Genomic DNA, 18,788 nt, shown 5'->3' with positions numbered 1-18,788 from the left:
ATGAGGAGACATGAGAGAGAGAGAAGCTAGGAAATTTGTCCCTGTGCACACAGTAAGTAGTAGGTGTTGGGGCTGGGGTTCATGTGGCCAGTCTATCTCCAGGCAGTTCCTCATTTTCCACTCCACAGGTCCTCTGTTGTGGCGAGTGCTTAGGGCGTGTGAGGATCAGAAGCCAGGTGTGGTGGTACACACCTTTAATTCCAACACTGGGAGGCAGAGGCAGGAAGGTCTCTGTAAATTCAAGGCCAGTCTGATCTCCACAGTGAGTTCCGGGACAGCCAGGGCCGGTCCTGTTTCAAACAATGAACAAACAAACAGAGCAAAGATCAGTTAGTGCGATTGGTAGATTTTTCATGGACATCGGGTATTAGTCATTCACTGCTGGAGTCCCGAGTTTCTTCATAAAGCCTCACAGATGGGCAGACGAGCCCATGTAGGTAGATTGGGAGTCTGGTGAGATTGATTTTCTGGTGTATTTGAGATTGTACATCAGGATTCTACTGTCGTTGTGACCACAGGTCATGCGGGCCTGTCTGTTAGACTTGACGTGCTGCTCCTCACATGGCCTTGCATACTTGATAGATAGCGGGGCTTTTAGATTTCAGACAACTCATCTGGGCCAGCTCTTCCAGTCGGTCATTCAGGGGCCAAATTATAAGAATCAGTAATGTGGGGGCTGTCTCATTGAAAAAAATTGAGCCCTAAGTTCTGCTTAAGACTGGCTTAGTAATTTATTTCTAAGCTTCTTGCTTGTTTACCATACTAAAGAACATCTCCCTCTTTATATTCTGAACCAAGAAAATCTATCTTTTAATATATTTTTTTAATACCAGGGGTTCCAAAAACTGGAGGGGAGAGGAGGTAGCACACTCCATGTGTGGTGGGTGTTCCAGGGTTGGGGTGCATATCTTCAGAATCCCAGAGGTGACTGAGTTTGGGCACTTGGAAAACACAGCTCCCCACCTCCCAAGATCGTGGTTTGGAATTTTTGTTTTCTCCATGTACCATCTCTCTTTCTTCTCCAGTAAAGGAAGAAAAACAATGAAATTACAGATCTGGAGACTGTTTTAGCTCTTTTGTTGAAGAGGGTTGTGGGGATGTGTGTTTCTCCCAGGCATGCTGTCTGTCTGTCTGTCTTATGGAGGAACTTGACCTGTCACTTCGTCGGCCGAGGTGGTCCCCTTATCATGTGCTCCCAGCAGCACTGAGCAGCTCACTCTGTTTCCTGTGATGGTCTGTAACCTCAGAACAAACCCCACAGCGGGCTACACTTTCACCTGGGGAGATGCAGCTGGTACCTGTGAAGAGAGGGGGTTCGCGTCTGGTTGGGGAGAGTTGGCTGTGGGACCAGGGAGAACAGGGACAAGGTAGGCAGGGACATGGCCGTGGCAGTTGAGACAGAGTCATAATTCTAGCCTGGCTGCTGCAGCCTCCTCAAGGAGACAACAACACTCGAGAAGAGAAGTAGATGCAGCCTCCTCTCAGCTCCTCCATGTGTCCCCGGAGCCTGCCTTCTGGACTGCTGCCTTCCCAGGCTCCAGGGGAACTGGATCACGATGGGGTCGGTGGTGTGCAGTCACAGACTAGGTTCATTTGTCTCTCATGTCTTCTAGGTACTGACTGCTCTTGAATCCATGACACTCAGTAAGCAGTATGTGGAGTACCAGGATCAGATACTGCAAGCTGTCTGCTTCATAAAGCATCCCGGCCATTGCCTTCAGAATGGGAAAGGCTTGCTGGCTCTTCTTGTCAACTGTCTCTATCCAGAAGTGCATTATCTGGACAACATACGATAGTGATGCTGACACCCGGAGCCCTGCTGCTCTGTGTTTAACACGGACTTGGCTGTTGTGCATGAACCTTTGTTCTGCTTCACTGCAGAGCTCAGTTCTACCAGGAACTCGGCTAAGGTGCAAGTTGGGAGGCATTGGATAGCTCTGGCTGTATGATTCTCTCTTCCTGTCTAGAGAGTCGTTAGGTTTGTGTTCTTCCACAAGTGGAACGAAGCTCCGCTAATACAGAGCCACTCGCATTGGGGATGTGTAAGATCTACAGAGAGTTCTTAATGTCTGCACTTCTGTCTCCTGCCATGCTCGACCACCGTGGGAGTCATGAAGAGCCCTCTTTTGGATTCCATTTGTATTCTTCCAATGTTAAAAATACAACTTGGAAAATTTCTGCATTTCCTAAATGTGGGGAATACACCAGCTTAAAGGAATTGTATGTCTCCTAGAGTGGAGGTGGCGCACACCTGTAACCTGAGCACCCTGGGGCTCCCGCAGGAGGCTGGAGTGCACGTCGAGAGTCTCAGCAGGTGACGCAAAACAAAAAAGCTGAACTAAAATGAGTCATACTGAGGACACGCCACTTAACCCTCACCACAGTGGACAGCAGAGACGGTGACACATCTGTTTGTGACGGCATGTCCTCCGGAAGTGCACCTTTCTGAGTGACGTGGCACCCCCCGCTGACGGCTGCTGTGCACAGGTGTGTGGTGGCCCATGCGGTGGGAGCACAGACAGCACTGACGCTGCACCACAGCTCCGAGTCCCGTGGGCTTCTCCTTCACATCGGGCTATGGGTCTGTCTGTGTGGAGGCTCCCAATTCTCTGCAGGCCCTGCTGTCCAGGGACACTGGGGTCTTTGTTCTTCTTCCTTTGGTTAAGTTCAAGGGAAACTCATGGACATGCTGGACACAAGCCCAGGGAGAAGGGGGCCAGGTCAGGGAATTTCAGAAATCTGGTTTTTCATGAATAGCCCTGTGCCTTCTGTCACTGCCGACAGTCGCATTGCCAAAGCCTGTCTGGCACATTGCTGTGTTCTCATGCCACTTCCTGCAGGAGTTAGAAATTTGATTTCTATCAATAGATTTATAATTCTTAAAAATGGCCCTCAACCAATTTTGTTTGTTCAGCTCAAAGTATATCTTTGTTCTTATGGGTTATGGCTCGAAGTATCTGTGTAAAATCTCTGGATGGCCAGCCAGTGCCTTGGGTAAAGATGGGGTATACCATTAGTGGGCCGCGTCCCCTTCATTGGAAGCTTGCAGGAACTCTTTGCCGGGAGAACAGTTCTACTTAAATAGACATGTCTTGGAACACTGATAAAAAACCTCCCTGTTCTGTGGCACAAAGTGTCATTGCATGGAGATGTCTCAGCCTTCTTTGCTTTTGCTTTTCTCTATTTCCCAAGCCAGTCATCTTCACTTCGAATAGAAGAAAACTTCAGAAGCTGCAGAGAGCTAAACAAGCAGCAGTGACTCTTGGCCAGGACTCTGTGTGTGTGTGGTTTCTCTGAGGAGAGGGAAGTTACCAGTACCCTAGAATGTGAAATGTTTGAGTGTACATTTTAGAGAATCAATTCATTTCGGAAGTTTATAATATTTGTAAATTTTGTCTGTAAAATGTATAAACAATAAAATCAACTTTTGATTATAAGCTGTGAATCTGAATTGAAGGCTAATGTAGATTTTTTTATGCCCAATATTAAATTTATTTGGCTTTGTAACTGGGTGGTAAAAATGCCGCTTTTCATCTTTGCTTGATGTCTGAGAGTTATTTGCCTCAGATTCTATGAGAAGTACTAGGCTAAGTTAAAAAATATGAACTAATGTGGAACACAGAGAGCTTCCTGCAGAGAGCCTGGCTTGCTGCTTGAAGGATGAGCCAGGCTTTGCTTGGATAATAGTTAGCTCTCAGAGTGCATAGCCATGGTATCAGAGACAGTGATGGGCACTTGATGTCCTTTTCAACACACAAGGCCAAGGCCTGAGCAATGCAGAAGGTGGACCTCCCACACCACGGCAGCAAGTGCCGGCCAGGAATAGAAGGGGAGTTTCCGTGTGTGGGTGCACCCCTCGCGGTCCTGAGTTCCTTGCTCGTGCTCCCTCTCCTTCTGCTCCTGATTTGGACCTTGAGATTTCTGTCCGGTGCTCCAGTGTGGATCTCTGTCTTTGTCTCCTTTCATTGCCTGATGAAGGTTAATATTCAGGAGGATGCCTATGTGTTTGTCTTTGGATTCACCTTCCTAGACCTGGATAGAGGTGGGCGGTCTTTGGGCTTCCCACAGGTCAGGGAACCCTGATTGCTCTTCGAGCAGATGAGGGAGGGGGACTTGATCGGGGGAGGGGGAGGGAAATGGGAGGCAGTGGCGGGGAGGAGGCAGAAATCCTTAATAAATAAATAAATTTAAAAAAAACAAAAATAAAATAAAAAAATACAAAAAAGGGGGAGTTTCTGTCTCAGTGGAAGTGCCTCTGCCTCTCCAGTTATCGCTCACCACCTCAGAGTGCACACATGGGGCAGAGACATCACCCTTCCATCTCCCTGCTCCTCAGCCTCACCAGAACAAATGAAGGCACAAGGCTGCTTTGGCAGAGAGGTCCTGTGGCTGTCAGTACAGCGCGGTAGTGGCTGGGACACGTTTCTAAAGCTCTTACACACTTGACCTTGCCTCTAAACATGACTGGCGTCTTGCTGGTTAAGCGTCCATCTCTCCTGTATTGTGTCCAAGTCTTTGGGTTCTTTGGTGTCAAGAGATATGAAGTGTAGACAGTAGACACTCCCCCTTAGTTAGCCAGCAGTCTTGCTCTAACAAAGCCAACCAGTCTAAGCTCTGGTGTGCCTAAGCTCTTTGTCTGAATCAAGGTACTGATACTGGTTTTCAAAGGTGTTTACTTGAAAAATTACTTCTGAAGTGGATGGCAATGTCTAGAATCATGGGCAAGGTCAGAGCACAGAAAATACCTCGATCTCCTTAATGGGGACCCTCAACTTCTGTACCTGGCCAGTGTCTTGGAGTTCACTGCTGACCCAGCCTCAGTCATGCCAGGGCTCTCTGGTTCTGCTTATCTTGAGCCAGAACAGCTCCTCGTGTCCTTGCCTTTTGGTTGTGGATCTGCCCGGAACAGCAGGCAGGGTCTGTTCTCTTTCTCAGTCATGTCTCTGACCTCTTCTGCCCTATCCCATAATCCTCTCCAGGTTACGTCCTTAGAATTCTTAGTACTCTTCGAACATGACATCCAATAAGACTTCTTTGGGGAGGGGGCAAAGTGCCAAATCAGTGCACACTGCTTGCCATGCCAAGGATTAGCAGCACCTGAACTGCGATGAGACAAACGGAGCACAAGGGGGCACATATCAGTCGGCACTCACCGGTGCCGAGAGAACACATCTTTGCCTTCCCTGTCCTTGGTGCTTTTGCTGTCTTGTCCTAGCCGCTGGCCCAGAGTTGCCACACTCCTGTGCCCAGGCAGTGAGGATCCCTCTAGGACACACTTGGGCAGCACCAGCCCCCATTGTGGTCTGCAGTTGGCACCTCAGCCCAGCACTGAGTTAACTGCAGACCCCTTAACAACAGTCACCGCCCCAAACCAGTCCCATGGAGTGTCTGCTTGGTGGGCCCAGTGCCCAGGCTCTTTGAGCTGCATCCTGTTCCACATCCTGGACTTCATCCCTGCTCTTTAGTTTGAACTTCACAGCTTCCTCTAAGGTGATCATGGCAGGTGAGGCTCTTGGCTTAGAGCCCGGCCCTCAACAGATTCTTCTGCTCCACCAGGACACTTCTGTTTTAGAGCATGCAAGGGGTCATGTGGCCAGGAGCAGGTCACCTGCTTATTCCGTTTCCTTCGTTCTGTCCAGGTTCCTCATGCCCCTTGAGAATAATCTGAAAAAAATTTATGCTACTCCTATTTTAGTGACAAAAGTGCTAAGGTACGTTGGTTATAACTTATTTTCAATGTGTTGTGTAATACCACTGAGCACCGAGACATCTCTTCTTTCAGTGGTTCAAGATGATCTGTATTGGAGATCAGTACTGACAGTCCTCATGGCCTGTCTAGTATGACCTTTAAAACTACAGTTTTATTTTGGTCATTAACTTGGCAATTTTTACTTCTTACTCATTGTGTAATATCTTACATGCTTGTATGAAGGACATATTTTGTCTAATAGTGAAAAACTGGAAGATGTGAGAATTAACTAAGTAAAATTCTGCAAATAAAGGACATTGCGATTTACCCATGTTGAGACTGACCCATGGTTTTCAACAAATTGGTTGGCAGGCCTTTTCAGACATAAATCCCATTAAGAGTATTTTTAAGTTAGTTGATTTGTGATAGCTATGAATCTTTTTTAAAATTTTATCACAATGGTAATACCTCTAGTTTCAAAGAGAAATCCTCTCTCTCTCTCTCTCTCTCTCTCTCTCTCTCTCTCTCTCTCTCTCTCTCTCTCTCTCTCTGTGTGTGTGTGTGTCTGTGTGTGTGTGTCTGTGTGTGTGTCTGTGTTTGGGGATGGTGGGAATTGATATGGGAGGCCATCAGAAGAGCCCTTGATACCTGAAACAGCTGTAAGGTGGCCTTGACCTCTGCAGGAAGACCCTGCAGGAAGACCCTGACCCCTGCAGGAGGTTGGCCTTGAAAGCTGGCTCAAGTTCCACAAGGTGTGTGATGAACAGAAATGTTTGGGGTGCTTAGATGCAAGAGTGTCTGGCAAAGCCTGACTGAGTTTGCTCAAGGTCTACCATAGAAGTCTGCCTTTGGTGTTGGTGTGCCACTGGTCCCACTTAGGTTTGTGGATACTAAGGAAACATCTGGAGTGCACCCAACTGTGGATGGATGTGGAATGTTGGTTTAAGATGTATTACATTCATTTATGTTGCATTTGTTTAACTCTGTGAAGCTGTGTTACTTTGCCTGCCTAAAATACCTGATTGGTCCAATAAAGAGCTGAATGGCAAATAGCTAGGCAGGAGAGGGATAGGTGGGATTACTAGGCAGAGAGAATAAAAGGAGAAATCTGGGGACGGGAGCAAGGAGTGAGAACAGGAGGGGAATAGGACACCAGGAGCCGGTCACCCAGCCACACAGCCACACAGAGGAAGAAGGAAAGAAATATAGGATAAGTGAAGGTTAAAAATCCCAGGGGCAAAACATAGTTAAAGAGAAACAAGATAATTTAAGTTAGAAAAGATGGCTAGAAACAAGCCAAGCTAAGACTGGGCATTCGTAAGTAAGAATAAGTTTCCATGTGTTTATTTGGGAGCTGGGTGGAGTTAAAACAAAAAACCAACTCCAGATGGAAGATCTGTAGATCCCACGTTGGAGTAACAGTAATTCTCAAGGACGGCCTTCTGGGTGTGGGGTGTGTCTCCCTATGTTTGTGTGGGTTCAGATTCATTTCCTAGAGAGAACCACAGGGTTTAGGGTTTGAAGAACCAGAATGCTCTAGCTTTGTAGTCTGTATCATGTTGGGAAGTGCAGTCTTGAAGCGCTGTGTCTTTAGGATCCTCTCCCTGATCTCTGGGCTGCCAGAAGGGAGTCCCAAATGCGATCACTTTTGACTATTGCTTGTGTCTCTGGTCCTTGCTTGCCAGCGACTACCCTAGCCTGCTCAGAGGTTAGATATGGGAGGACAGGCATCTCGTCCCATCTAGACCTTGGGTACAGACAGGATGGTCCCAGGCTGTTCCATCACTGTATTCCCCACTGCCCTTTGGCCACTCTTTCTGGAAGCCAATCAGGAGGCTGCCCTGAGCAGCATGGCAGACTGTTAAAGGAGATGGCAGTGCCCCTTGGGCTCCCTGTTGCCCATCACAGAAAGCAGCATTGAGGGCTGTTCCCCTTAGGATGCTGCAGCTTTCCCTTTCAAGACTACTGCACATAGTGTGGGTACCATGGCAAGGACCACCAGGCCAGTAGCCAGCACATCCCAGAGAGTAAACCCCAGAATCAGCAGCTTTCTGGTTACAAACAAGCGGAGACATTTGGAGGAAGATTGGAGAAATGTGAATATGGGGGTAAATGTAAACAATGTCACTAAATGTAACAAAATGTCACTAAATGTACTGTTCCTCAAGGTGTTTAGATTTGTGATAACTGGGAAATCTGCTGCTTATCCTCAGACGGTTCAGCCAGATCATCAGTAAGGAAACAGCAACCTGTGAGTGATGTTGGTGGAGGGGGTGGGCACATGGGTGTTTTTCCGGCTGTGTGTGTGTTGGTTGAAAAAGATTAAACAACACCAAAACTTTGGGGGTAAAGTCTCCTGAAGATACTGTTTAAAGTTCTAGTCCCTTCCATTCCCTGTGGGTCAGGAGGGCCAGGTAATGAACAGCTCCCAGGTATTCCCAACACGGAAACCTCAGATTTCATGGGAGATGATGAATGACAGCAGGAAGTCCTGTATAGCAGTACCAGGAGCCTAGCACCAAAGTCAGTCCCTTGAGTGCCAACTCCTGTTACCCTCACCCCAGCTAGGGGTGGAACAGGCCCCCAGACCTTTGTAAGACCCCAGACTTTAGCACAACTGACTCCATGATCAAAGTACCATTCAGACCATAAAAGTCAGCACAGCACCACTGGCTAAAAAGAAAACAAAGAGCGAATCCATCAAAGTCCATAGTTCTGGGAAAGTTGGAATGTGCTAACCTTGCCTTCAGCTTTTGGAGTTCTGCTTCTGGCTAACTGTTCTTGTTAACTGAGGTATCTCAGCCCAGGATATGGGTTTTGTGCTTAAAAGCTCACCCTGAGAAAGTCTTCATGCTACACTGGGGTTCTGAGCACCCAATGTAGTTGCTAGATGGCTAACAAAGACTTCCTATTGGCTTAAACCATGTCTGAGCGGTATTCTCTGGTGGGTACCCCACAACAGGGTAGCACCCTCCGTTCAGCGGGGTGAATGTCCACACTCTGTCCCTTCCTTCATGCTCCAGGAACAAATAACTGTCCATACCATGACATCTTTGCTTGGATTGTTCCTATGCTTCAACTGCCCTCCCTTTCTTCCTTCCAATCTCCATTCCCCCATCAGCACAGCTAATGCATACCATCTTCACATATGCTCTTCCAGGAAGCCTTCCCAAGACAGGCTCAGTGAGCCCGTTCACATGCATGGTTTGTGACTCACTGTGTAGCTTCCAAGCATTTCCGGAAGGGATTACTGTGCTACCAACCAAGGCGATTCTCAGTGTTCTCACAAATTTCCCTAGTGTTCCTCATCTACCGTTTACAGTTGTACTGTCTTGTAGAGGATTCTTTTTGCCTCCAGTCTAGCAATTGGCAACATCAGAGATGGATCCCTGCAGTCTGGTTTCCTAATCAACAACAATGAACCTCCCCGCCAATCTGCAATGGGAATGGGATGAGCGCGGGCTGTTCTTGGTTGTCCACTTGACCATATGTGGAATTAACTGAAACCCAAGTGGCTGGGCACACCTGTGAGGGTGTTTCTTAATCAAATCATTCAAAGTGTGAAGACTCACTTTTAATCCTGATCTTTTGAGATGGGAAATCCACCTTTAATCTGGGCCACACCTTCTGCTAGCAGCCTATATGAAGGACACAGAAGAAAGAAGCTTGCTCTCCTTGCCTGCTTGTGCTTTCTTCTGCAGACAAGTCCATTCCTGCACTGACATTAGGGCCTACTTCTTTGGGGGTCTGGAATATACTACAGACCAGCTAAGACATCCAGCCCTAGTGGATTGAACAACTCCTAGATTTCTGGACTTTCCTTTGGTAGACAGCCATTGTTGGACTAACTGAACCAAGCCTGTCACCCACCCATCCTAATAAATCACTCCTCCTTTCTCCCTCCACATATTCATTCCATAAATTCTGTTCCTCTAGAGAACCCTAATACAATGCAAAACAAATACCATTTCCAGCCACCGTGATTTAGGGCTTGTTACAGCAGTACGGCCTAGCTCCCCCTGACTGATGATGTCATCTCTAGTCTCATAATCTCAAATACGAATTCATAACACAACAAAGTATGTAAGCAGCAATTCATAGAATTCTCTTGGTTAGTGATGTGGTAATTCACACCATAACCATGCCCCTATTTTTACTCTTGGTGATGCAAGTCTCTTTCTGGAGATGCTCTAAAGCTCCCCTCTGCAAGGAGGTCCAGATGTCAACTCTTGTGATCTCTTAATAGCTCTTGCTGGTGTTGAGGAAAGCCTGGAAGCCCACTTTCCTCAACCTGTAGAGATGGTCCCTGGAAAAACATGGTCTCTTTAGCCTCCTGTCTCGGGGCTGAGTTGGCCCCAAGTATACCTCTTCTTCATCAGGATCAACAAATGCACACCGAAGTATAAATAAGGAAAGCACTGCTCTTGAAGTTTGCCTGGATGGGATGGAAGACAGGTGGGGAGAGGGTGCCAGTGCTCTTGGACTTTGCACGTTCTTGGAAGGTGGACGCTGAGAGAGAGGTCAGAGACACAGCTGTCTTATTCACTAGAACCCAGTGCCCCTTCAGGTCTTCCAGTTCTTGGCATATGTCTCAAAGCCTTCGGATGCTTGAGACAATGGATTTCCAGTTTCCTTCACCTGATGGGTCCCAGCTGAAAGCAGTGTGGATCTGTTGACATGATCGCAGCTGGGCAGAGGGCTGGGACGGTCCCTGTGGAGACCTCAGGAGGCTCCAGGCCTCTTCTTGCTACCAAGTTTCCAGGATTTGCTGTTCCTCTGAGCAGTTTGCACAGCTCCAGCCCCAGGGTTGTTCTCTGGAGTGCTTTGTTCTCCCAAGGCTGCGCAGAGCTGCGGTTACCTCATTTCTGCATGTCCAGAGCCCACCGTTGTGATAGGTTTGCAGTTCACACAGCTCCTTTGGATCTACTGTTTCCTCAGTTCAGACAAACTGGCCAGTCATGGAGAAGCTGAGTCCTAGAGACGTCAAGAATGTGTCCTGGTCTACACTGCAAAGTTGGTGCCAGAGCAGGCTGGAGCCTGGACCTCCAGACCGTATGGCTAGTTTCCCATCTGCTTTACTATATGGTTCTAAGTAAGAAAAAACAAGGGCAGTTTCATGCTAAGGCTCAGGTGGACATATGTGTATATGTATGTATAGATACACACATCCAGATTGTTGGCTCCAAACCTCTGTGAGCAGGGTCCTGTGTCCCCTTGGAAGTCACTAGCCCATAGCTGCCAAGAAGCCTGGGGAATTAGAAGGAGCTGCACAGGTCTAGCTTCACTTCTCTTGGTGCACGACTGGATGATGGTGGCCCAGAAGTTCCTCACAGTAAACACGTGGCAGCTGGTGGCCTGGGGGACTCATCTGGTTCAGGTTCTCATAATTGGACTCCTGAGCCTGAGACCTGCAGACAGGAGGACACTGACTTACCACCCAGTGTTTGGGGAGGTCCTTGACTTCCCAAGCCAGCCTGGCCTCCTCTGTTCTGAGAATGCTGTGAGGGATGGAGGTGTAGGGTGCTTTGGGTATGACACAGGTTCTGATACAGGCTACTGCCCTAACCTTGTCCCAGACCTATTCTTTCTCCCCCTACTACCAGTTCTGAGAAACTAGCATCCCTGGGCCAATGAGACCAGGCAGGGGTGGGGCAGGAAGGGCAGCAATAGCACTTACCGTGGAGGGGTATCCTGCGTGACCAGGTGATCTGTGTGAGGGATACAGAGAAAGAGCAGGTGTGATTTTACACTGTAGACTCCAACTTACATACATGTCAGCCGCATGCTCTACTGCGTGACGTGGTCCCCACCCCACTGCGAGCAGGGGTCCCCAAGAGTATGCAACAGGCTGCAGGTGGACAGCTAGCCAAAGCGGCTGTGAAGCCTGACTCCCATAGACGAATAGGAGTTAACTGGTGGGCTAAGGGGGATGTGGTCCACAGAGCAAAGGCGCCTTTCTGAGGGAGAACCCTGAAACACAACATGTTCGTTAAGTCCGAGAGACCAGCAAGAATGGCAGGGTCACAGTAAGGTGAGCAGCGTGGGTAATTTCATCCCTGGAGAGTTTGAGGCTGATGTTCCTGGTCTAGAGAAACCGAAGAGCTCTGAGAAAGTGCCTCCCTCTCTGGGATGCTCATCAAGCAGACACCCCATCAAGGGTTGGGACGCCGTGTGGAGAGCCTTTCTCAAAGTGCCGAGTTCCCCAGCCAGGTGTGCCATTCATGTTCCTTACATTTTTCAGATTAGTTCTCGCCTCTCTCTCTTTTTTTTAAGGCCTCAGAATAGCAAGATGTTCTCTGCCTCCTACAGTTTCTGGGGTCTGTGGGAACCCTTCTTAGGGGGCTACCGCAAAGCTCTGCAGACTCAGCCTCTTATGGGTTGTCAGGGAATCACATCCTGGCATCTTCGTGTGGCCAGCATCATGATGCATAACCTCAGGGCCGCAAGATGCTTGTTACAATGTAAGGGGAAGCCTGACCTTTATGGGACACTGAGTTGTAGTGTGGTGGTTAAAAACAAAAATCAAAAATCAGCAGCAGCAATAGCAACAATAACAACAACAAAAAAAACCTGCTTTACACCTGACAGGACTGGGTGGGTCACCATCTGTGTGACTCTGCAAAAAGCAAGCTACTTTGCAGAGCCTCGCCTTCCACACTGCAAAGAGCCTCAAGCAGGTCCCGCCTCCCGGGCTCCAGGCTGAGAAGAAACTGAGCTGATCCAGGTGGAGAAAGGATGCTCTGATGGGCCACGCAGGATGGTCCACCAGAAAGGGAGGGAGCCCCTGTCCTCCCCTTCGTCCCCACCCAGATCTGGGGTGTACCCACCTAGTCGTTGGCGGGTGGCTCGCGCACCCAGAACACCAAGCAGCAGCAGCGCCTTGAGACCCAGCGCGCCGAGTAGGAGCGCCAGAGTGGAGGCTCCGGGGGCGCCACGGAAGCGGAACAGGTAGACGCTGGCCTCTGCGCGGCCCAGGCTATTGGCTGCCGTGCACGTGTAGCGCCCATCTCGGGTCAGCGCCGGCAGCTCGGCGGTCACCTGGTAGCCGTGACCCTGGCTCTGCTCGGCCGCCGAGCTGTTGCCCAGGGCGGGGCCCGACCAGGAGAGGGCAGGCGGGGGCTCCCCCTCGGCCGTGCAGAGTGCGCGGAAGGCGTGCGCCGGGCCTGGCAGCACCGAGATGTTGACGATCCGCGGTGCAGCTGCGGGGGAAGAAGGCGGGCACAGGTCACCCGGCAGAGGACAGCGCCCCGGGAGCGTGAGAGAGGCTATGGTTTGAGAAGGCAAGGGGTGCGACTTCCAAGATGGAAGCACCGGTGAGGTAGTGGGGGTGCCCAGAGAAAAGAGAGGAACACCTGGGCGCCCTGGGTCCTATTGCAGTAGTGGCCTTAGCAAGCTATTTTTCTTCTTTGCCTCAGTTTCTCCATATGTAAATCGGTGATCACAATTGCCTTTGTTTTACGTGGTCACTGAGATTTGGCAAACTAATACTTGTATATTACTTGGATTGCTGGGCTTTCAGCTGGTGGTCGCCAAAGGGTCACAACCGCAGGGAGGGGACAATTGTACGTAGTGCTCTAGGGGCAAGGGATGTGCAAAGGTTGGGGTGAGAAATTTTTCAGTGCAGGGAGCGTACCTCCTCCTGCACCCCTTGCCAGGTTAGGATTATTGGTTATTTTTCTCTCCTTCCTTGCCAGTTACCGGTGTTTACCAGCATCGGGGCACCACCTACCCGCCCCAGTCCAGCCTTTCCTGGGATCTGAATTCTGCATTTCTACCAAGTTCTCAGAGGCCTCCCTGGCACCCAGTAGGCTCTCGGGACAGGGATGCGGGGAAGTTGGGTACCACCTCCTCCGCCGCCAGCCCGCCTCACCGGTCACGCGCAGCCGGACCCCGTGGCGGCTCTCATAGCGGTCGTGGGCGTCGCCGGCGAACTCCACGCGGCAGAAGTAGCGGCCACTGTCCGCCAGGGCGAGGCGCTCGACGCGCAGTGACAGGTCGTTGTGGCGCGGGTTGCCCAGCAGGCGGAAGCGGCCCTGCAGGCTCAGAGCCGTCTGGCATAGCTCGCTGCCTCGCGCTGCGGTGCATCGGAACACCTGCGGGCCCGCATACGGCTCGCCCGCGCGCCAGATGGCGGTCAGCGGCCCGTCGTAGTGGCGGTGTGGGTGCGTGAAGGTGCAGGGCAGCATCGCCGCGTCGCCCGCCTCCGCGCTCACCTCGGAGGGCACCTGCATGGACCAGCGCTGCTCCGGCATGCCTGCCGGCCAGGGACACATCAGACCTAGCCTGGGGAGACCGGGTTCCTGGCCTCTGGCGGCATCTTCCCCGCCCCCACCCCACTTCCTCTCTCGAAAGGGGCTGCAAACACTAGGACTCAGGCAGCAATCGGTTCCTTTCTGCTGGAACCCCACTTCCTGGCTTTAGAGCCATCTCCCTACTCTGCCATGACTAAGGGAAGAGGGATGGGATGGATTTTTCTCCCGACCCTTCCTTGGGCTTGCCTCTTTCTTGGCGTGTGACCTAGTGACAGACACAACTCTTTCGCATTTCTGTCTATCAGAAACCTGTGCATTTCCCGAAACACTACGATATCCCGTGGTGACAGGATCCTTAAGATGATAAAAATCACTTACTGTGCGCCTCTGTGTTGAGCAAATCCGCCGGAGCATCTCCAGTTTTCACAAGTGATCCTAGAGATGAGCATAGATGTTACATGTTAAATAACTGGCCAAGTTGAGGCCAAATCAGTGCTCAAGCCAGACCAGCCTGCATTACAGTGCCCTAATGGCGTGAAGCTGTGGATGCATCTGAAGGCATTAACGGTCTCATTTGCAGGGGAGAAACCAAGGCCCTGGAGGAAAGGTGTTTTGAAGCACACTGTTGAGTTGGTAGGAACTCAACCTTTATTGTCAGGGTCAGCCCAAGAGGACTATGTCCCAGGTTGGCTTCCTACATGCTAGTGTCCAGGCAGGGAAAGACAGGTCAGAGTGGTAGGGGCTGTATTGCCTCCTTGCTCTCTGCACGGGGTCACCTCTAGACTCACTTGCCCTGTCTTCTACCCAGTGACTATTCTTCACAATGTGGAGTTAAAGGCTGGAAGCTGAGCTCTGTCTCCAGTTCACCCAGCGCTGGCAAACCACCGGCCCCGTGTTGCTGTGGCTTTGAGGATGCAGGTGCTCAGCCTCAGAGGCTTATCCCAGGGGTGGTACCTCCCTAAGAAGAGGCAGGTGGCCAAACCTGCCTAGCCAGTGCCCTGGGGCACAGTGCACAAAAGGGACCTTTACAAGGAATAATTAGAATTGTATTATACACGGTTCCTTTATATACACCATGCCATCTGCCTGAAAACATCCAAGAGACAGAGAAAGATTGTTAGAGATGAGGAAATGAAGGCCTACGTCCGGCAAGTAAGAAAAAGCCAGTCCGTCATTCATTGTCGTCGTGCCCCGTGTCCCACCATGCTAAGCCCACTGCTCTTTGTGGTCAGTCAGCCTCATTGATCTCTTGGGTAGGAATATCTCAGGCCACATGGATCCCATGCACCTGGGGATGAACGCGCCCCTGCACAGAAGCAGTCCAGATCTGCCATTGCTGCAGGAGCTGGGACAAGCAAGGACGAACCCAAGCTGGCGCTAGCGGGAGCTCACTGTGGCTACTCTTGGACTCATTACCTTCTCTTGATGGGAAAGACTGGATCATTCCCCTGCCCCTCCCCCCTTTTCCTTTCTGCTCAAACCCTGCTCCAGGGGACCCTAGTGTGTGTGGCTTCTACAGAGAGCTCTTGGTTCTTGTGCACCTTGAGCTGGGGTGCTCCACCTCCAGTTGAGTTCTGCTGTGGGCGCACCCCCAGAAGACCATCAAGTTAAAGCACAGGGTTTTTTTTTTTTTAATGCCACTTTTTTGTTGTTGTTTTTGGCTTAATCTCTTGCTCTGGACAAGTTGAATTACATGTTTGAATTCAAGTGGAGGGCTTGACATTTATCCTGAGTAAGAACTTGTTTGTTCAGTTGGTAGTGATCAAAGGGCTGCTTTTCAAATCTGAGAAAACGGAAGATTGTGCCGATCCAGTCAGCACTTCTAGCAGAAGAGTCTCAAGAGTTTCCTCGGGCCTGTCTCTCTGACAACGTAGTTCAAGCTGGCCTGGAAGTTACTGTATATTCCAATCCGACTCCAATTTAGTCAGTTCCTTGCTGCAGCCTCTTGAGTGCTGGACTACAGGCATGTACTACTATTCCAGCATGTACCACTATTCCAGCATGTACCACTATTCCAGCATGTACCACTATTCCAGCATGTACTACTATTCCAGCATGCACCACTATTTCAGCATGTACCACTATTCCAGCATGTACCACTATTCCAGCATGTACCACTATTCCAGCATGTACCACTATTCCAGCATGTACCACTATGCTCTTCTGGTTTTTTTGTTGTTAAGATGGGGGTCCCACTATGTAGTCCAAACAGGTCTTGGATTTGCAGTCCTCCTGCCTTATCTTCCTAGAAGCTGGGATTATGGGTGTGCACCCTCAGCTCCTACCTCAGCTTCCCTGTGCTGCCTACCCTCTGTGACCTTTTTTCGATCTTTGCATCTTGCGGGCCCTGGGGTCAGGCCGTGACTGTCTGCACATTGTTGCTATTGTGCATTCATGGACCCAGCAAACGTCTATTGGATACTTCCGCACTCCATGCCAGGTGCTGAGCTGTAAGCCGCAGAGACAGAGATGGACAGGACACCCTGTCAGCCTGCTGGAGCTAGATGGAGAAAGATCAGTGAACATGTAATTACGGGGCACTCTGCCAGGTGCTCTTCTGACCGACACAATGTTGCCTTTGTCTGGACATGGTTCCCAGCCCACTTTCACTCACCGGTGCCCTCCCATTCAACCCCTGTTCTCTGTGGAGTTAGCCCTGCCAGAATATTCTTCTCTGAGCCCCCAAGTCTGGCTCTGGCATCTCTCCCCTGTACCCTGGAATGAAAGGGGGTCAGGCTGTCAGGAGGATGGGACTGGTGTAGAGAGTACACAGGGATTATGTAAAGCAGACATGGATGGCGGAGCTCATCAGAGAGGAGGTGCCTGTGTGCAGAGACCAGGGAATGTAGGTAATTCCACAAGACCTGGGGCAACAGGGAACCAAAGCCATAAGGCGTGACACCTGGAAGACATGGTGGTGTGGGCCCGCACCTCAAGCATGCAGGAGGAGGAGTACTGGGAATCCAGGCCACTTTTAGCTACATGGGGAGTCTCAGAAAGGTGGAAAAAGAAAACATGAGTCATGGACATCACAGGGGCAGAGAAAACATGAGGGGACAGGGAGGCCAAAGTACTGAAGAATGGGGTTACTGGGAGTCATCCTTCATCTCATTTAAAACACACAACAACCCATTGAGACGCCACCATTAGCCCAATAGAGAGAAGAGGAACTGGGGCTTGTAGAGCCCAAAGTGACTTGGCTAGCTCAGTTGGTGACCAACTAGTAGCAGAGACTTGGCTTGCCCTGGTTGTTTTTTTCCTCCCTTATTTATATTCCTATCTTAACCTCCGTGCTCAGTTGCTTAAGAACAGTTGTAAAATAGTCTCTCTTGTTCCCCGTGGAAAAATCTTCGGTTTATTTGATCAAACAAAAATAAAATAAGCTGCATAGGAACAATTTTAAAGTCCAGAGAGAACCAGGTTCTTAAAAGGCTGCAGTAGTATTTTAATGCAGTATTTTAAAGGCAGTAAAATACAGCATCCCCTTGCTACTTCCCCAGCCTTCTACGCGGACTGCACGACACATTCAGATGCCTTTTTAGCTCACACAGGAGGTCTGCAATGCCTCTCCACAGTCTCTTCTCCTGCTCATTGCCCGTCATGCCTGTGATGATAGCAACATTTAGGGTTTTTAAAGGTAAAAGTCCCCACAGGGGGAGGGGGCTTGCAATTGCCTTGAAGTTTGGGGGAAATTCCCCTAGCTACCCACTGCTATGATGAACTCTGAGATACCACAGCAATGCCAAAAGTGGGCAGAGGCAGCTAGAATCCCAGGTAGGCTTGTAGTGAGGGCTCTGTAGCCTGGGCAGGCACGCTGGTGGTGTGTTACTTCAGGCAGCTTTGCCATGAGAAAGTAGTAACAGAGGCTTAACTTGGTTGCTCTGAGGTCAGGCAACACGCCCCTGTGAATTCCACCCGGATCTGTATTCTGCTGTGGAGTGTTCTAAAATGGGACCTGAACGGCAGAGCCAGCTGGTGTTTGCTCTAGCACAGAGACCCTTTCGTTAGAAGCTCCATCTTGGCTCCCTTAGCAGATATGGGCTTCTTGCTGAGTGGGTTCAAACGAGTGATGTTTGGACTCTCAGCGTCCTTTAGATGGGCCTTCCCAGAGGACTCAAGGTGAAGGTGAACAGTCCTTAGCAGGTATTGTCCAGAGAACAAAGACATTTGCTTTGGCAGAGATCCTAGCTCCTGGCAACCTGTGACATTTGCCATTGCTGCTAGCATCTCTTGACTGCTGGCTAAGAAGTGACCAGGATGACCCCTGACTGGGATCACTGAGCTTTCTGTGGAGTCTCTCCATCTGCCTTATGTCTGGCAACTTCCAGGGCCAATGGGAAGCCCACATTCTTCTTGTTGCTCGAAGTATAGCCTCCAGCGGTGGCCACCAGGGATGGTGGGAGCATGTCAGCTTTGGCATAGCTGAACCTAGGTGACCATCCCCACTCTGGTAAGGAAAATATACACTGAAAAGCTAGGAAGTGGCTTCTGTCTGTAAGGTCATTTAAGGTAGCGAGGAATGGCAGCTGACGTTCACCAAGCCTGGACGGAGTCCATGGACACAGTGAAATCACGGAGCAGAAATGATGTAGTAAAAGCACTGTTTACAATAGGAAAGCTATAGTCATGACTCACCAGGACCTTGTATCAGGCTGGGTGACAGGTGCTCCGTTAAAAGGCGCCCTGGGACTGAAGGGGCCAACATATAGTGCCATTCAGGGAGGAGTAAACCCAGAGGGTTCTGACTCATCATGACCCTGCATGGGACTGTGTATCAGGTGTACCAGATGAAAGTTCGTTCTCCTCAATGTTGTCTTGTTTCAATGATGTATCCCTTGGTTGGAGAG

The 18,788-nt window shown here is 50.0% G+C and overlaps 2 protein-coding genes across 4 annotated transcripts in view; one reads left to right on the top strand and one right to left on the bottom strand.

The window, feature by feature from the left end:
• Positions 1–3,445, top strand: part of Epg5 (ectopic P-granules 5 autophagy tethering factor) — an 88,484-nt gene extending 85,039 nt beyond the window's left edge. For all 3 annotated transcript variants that reach the window (XM_075968211.1, XM_075968209.1, XM_075968212.1), the window contains one exon: positions 1,614–3,445. In XM_075968211.1, coding sequence (XP_075824326.1) covers positions 1,614–1,796 — 183 coding nt within the window. In that variant the 3' untranslated portion in view covers positions 1,797–3,445. The remainder of the gene's footprint in view (positions 1–1,613) is intronic.
• Positions 3,446–10,489: 7,044 nt separating this feature from the next.
• Positions 10,490–13,941, bottom strand: Siglec15 (sialic acid binding Ig like lectin 15). Its single transcript, XM_075970789.1, has 4 exons — positions 13,560–13,941; positions 12,517–12,888; positions 11,367–11,397; positions 10,490–11,097 (listed from the first exon to the last, which is right to left on the bottom strand). Exons 1-4 carry the CDS (start codon positions 13,939–13,941, stop codon positions 10,971–10,973), a joined length of 912 nt encoding a protein of 303 aa, XP_075826904.1. The 3' UTR covers positions 10,490–10,970.
• Positions 13,942–18,788: the final 4,847 nt, after the last annotated feature.

This window comes from Microtus pennsylvanicus, chromosome 4 (genome assembly GCF_037038515.1).
Source record: "Microtus pennsylvanicus isolate mMicPen1 chromosome 4, mMicPen1.hap1, whole genome shotgun sequence".
NCBI classification, from domain to species: Eukaryota; Metazoa; Chordata; class Mammalia; order Rodentia; family Cricetidae; genus Microtus; species Microtus pennsylvanicus.
The sequence above is the reverse complement of the archived record's forward strand: the minus strand, read 5'-3'. Positions and strand labels throughout refer to the sequence as shown.